At 37.2% G+C, this 2,388-nt stretch overlaps 1 protein-coding gene across 1 annotated transcript in view; it reads right to left on the bottom strand.

The window, feature by feature from the left end:
* The window catches only part of LOC112453625, a 2,978-nt gene extending 924 nt beyond the window's left edge, over window positions 1-2,054 (bottom strand). Inside the window, exons 1-3 of the mRNA XM_025014470.1 lie at window positions 1,848-2,054; window positions 1,011-1,291; window positions 478-576 (exon numbers count right to left, since the gene is read on the bottom strand). Coding sequence (XP_024870238.1) covers window positions 478-576; window positions 1,011-1,271 — 360 coding nt within the window. The 5' untranslated portion in view covers window positions 1,272-1,291; window positions 1,848-2,054. The remainder of the gene's footprint in view (window positions 1-477; window positions 577-1,010; window positions 1,292-1,847) is intronic.
* Window positions 2,055-2,388: the final 334 nt, after the last annotated feature.

The following is a 2,388-nucleotide window of genomic DNA, read 5'->3' as shown; positions in this document are numbered from 1 at the left end:
AGAGAGAGAGAGAGAGAGAGAGAGAGAGAGAGAGAGAGAGAGAGAGAAAGCAACTATCTATTTATTCGTGAATTCAATCAACGCATTTTTCTTAATTATGTCTTATGAGAAAATTAAATTAAATTGTTATTGTTAAATTTTTTGCAATGTGTAGAATCGTAAGGGTGTATTCAAATAAAAAAAAAATGAATATTTTAGATCTTGTTTCAAATGTAATTAATAATGCTAAGTTTGATTGCTAATTAACAGGAAAGTCGGCGCTGAAAATTATTATGCGCAAACAAGAAACTCTTCAAATAAGACGTGCAAATTACGGCCTTCTGAAGATTAATTAATAGTACAAGCAAAAGCGATCGCGATAGCTACGATAGTTATCGCTATTTGCGAAAGAGTTTTAAGATCTATAAGGAAATTAGAGCACTCATGTTGACATTGTTGATTGCAGGATGTATAAAACGATATAAATCACAAACTCACGTCGTCGATGAACTCAATCAGATCCCGGCACGAGCGATGCTTAATGTTACTTTCTATAAATAATCCTAAGGGATCTGTTTCTTCTGGCTGGGGAGGCACCTGAAAATATAAATAGACATTTCAGAGATCGGCGAAATTAAAAATGCCAATTAATTTTCCATTACTTTGACAAATCATTTTTAATTTAATACATGCCGTAATATATGTATATAGTATAAATATAAATATATACAAACAATATGCTGTAATTTATATACATATACGAATGATAAAACATTCAATATCTTCTTCAGCTAATCATTTTTAACAGCACCGACATTCCCTACGCCCTACGATATTGCGATCATTTGTGATAATTGAAGTGTCAATCTAGCAAATTATTCGATCGCGGGTCGTTAATCGCAAAAGCGTAGTCGCGGCGAATTATTTATCAAACGGCAATCGACGATAAAATCTGCGATATGCCAAAAATAAAGTCATATTTAAACCGATTATTTATGCCGATGATTTAAGATCGCGCTTTTTGTACTTGCATGTAACTTGTTGAACGCCACAGCGACAACGCGATCCGATCGATCGACCGCGATCACCGTGCATCCGTCCTTGATGACCTCCCTAAAGACCAACTGCATCTCTTCGGGAGCGCCGGGATCCTCGTACATGCCCATGCCGATTGCGATACACTCTTGTCGCATAGAGTGCTGCTGTACGGTCAGGGCATCCTCGATTCTGTCCTTGGTGAGCATTCTGAATTCGAGAGCGCCTGTGCGATCAGTGCCGAGGCAGGCGGGCATGATGCGTCCTGGGAATTCGCCTAGAAGAAACGCTACGGCATCACTATAGCTGATCGATACACGCGCAAGTTTATATCACACTCGTCTTGCGCATCCCGTTCCGTTCTTTTTTTTCTATCAAGCGCCGTATCGAGTTCAACAAGAAAGGAAGAGAGGGAGATTCTTAAGTTGTTTGCTTCCTGACATTTCTTAAATCGTGAACGTTTTATTGAGCGAACACTTTGTAGTATAAATAATTACGAACTCTAGTATAAAATGTTATATCCGAAATATTTTAAATGCTAGTTGCAAATAAGAACAGAAGTAAGAAGGATATTTGAAAGGATATAATACAATTACAAAAAAATATATGCGAGTTAAGTATCCCACTGCTCTATCACATTTCTTATAACGTCCAACTATTCCAACTCAGGGTTACAACTCTTGAAACACACACGTTATTCGTATCTGATACATCGTACAAATTTTTTATATTAATTTTGGATTTACGGAGAAAAGTTTTATTGAAGGCGGCCGAGGCGCGAAGAAACATAAGGCGAAACCTCATTTTGAAGCACCGGACGAAAGTGAACTTACCGAGTCGAGATTTGCTAGCGGTGTCTACTGTCGATGGAATGCCAGGGTATCGCCGAGAAAAACTGCATCACGAGTCGCTCCCCATTGTAGACGTCTCATTTGATTACAGACATTATCACAACACACAGCGATTGATAATCGGCCAGTTACGCGTACACTGGACTATTCGAATCGCTGGAAAGCGCCAACTTCTTCGTTATCGTTATCGCACTATCACTTTACTACACTAGATACGTAGAAAAATTTCGTGCCTTATCACCGATAGATCTAATTTTCCGTGAAGACGGAAACGAGACGCAAGATTCTGATTAGATCTGATTTATTAAACCTTTGTGAAATAGGGAACACTGTTTAGATTAACAACATTTTGCAGCATTTGCGCAACATATTTTAATGAGTGTAGGACAAAGTTCGCTTTAGATTTATAACGTTTATAAAACGTTGGATATCGAGATAAGATTGTATCTATAATTTTATATGCCAAGTATTTCGATCTATATTATATTATATAGATCAAAATCGTATATTTTAATATATTTTA

The sequence above is a fragment of the Temnothorax curvispinosus genome, unplaced genomic scaffold (assembly GCF_003070985.1).
Source record: "Temnothorax curvispinosus isolate PA1 unplaced genomic scaffold, ASM307098v1 QBEX01004550.1, whole genome shotgun sequence".
Taxonomy (NCBI): Eukaryota; Metazoa; Arthropoda; class Insecta; order Hymenoptera; family Formicidae; genus Temnothorax; species Temnothorax curvispinosus.
This window is presented reverse-complemented; position numbering and strand designations above follow the sequence as displayed.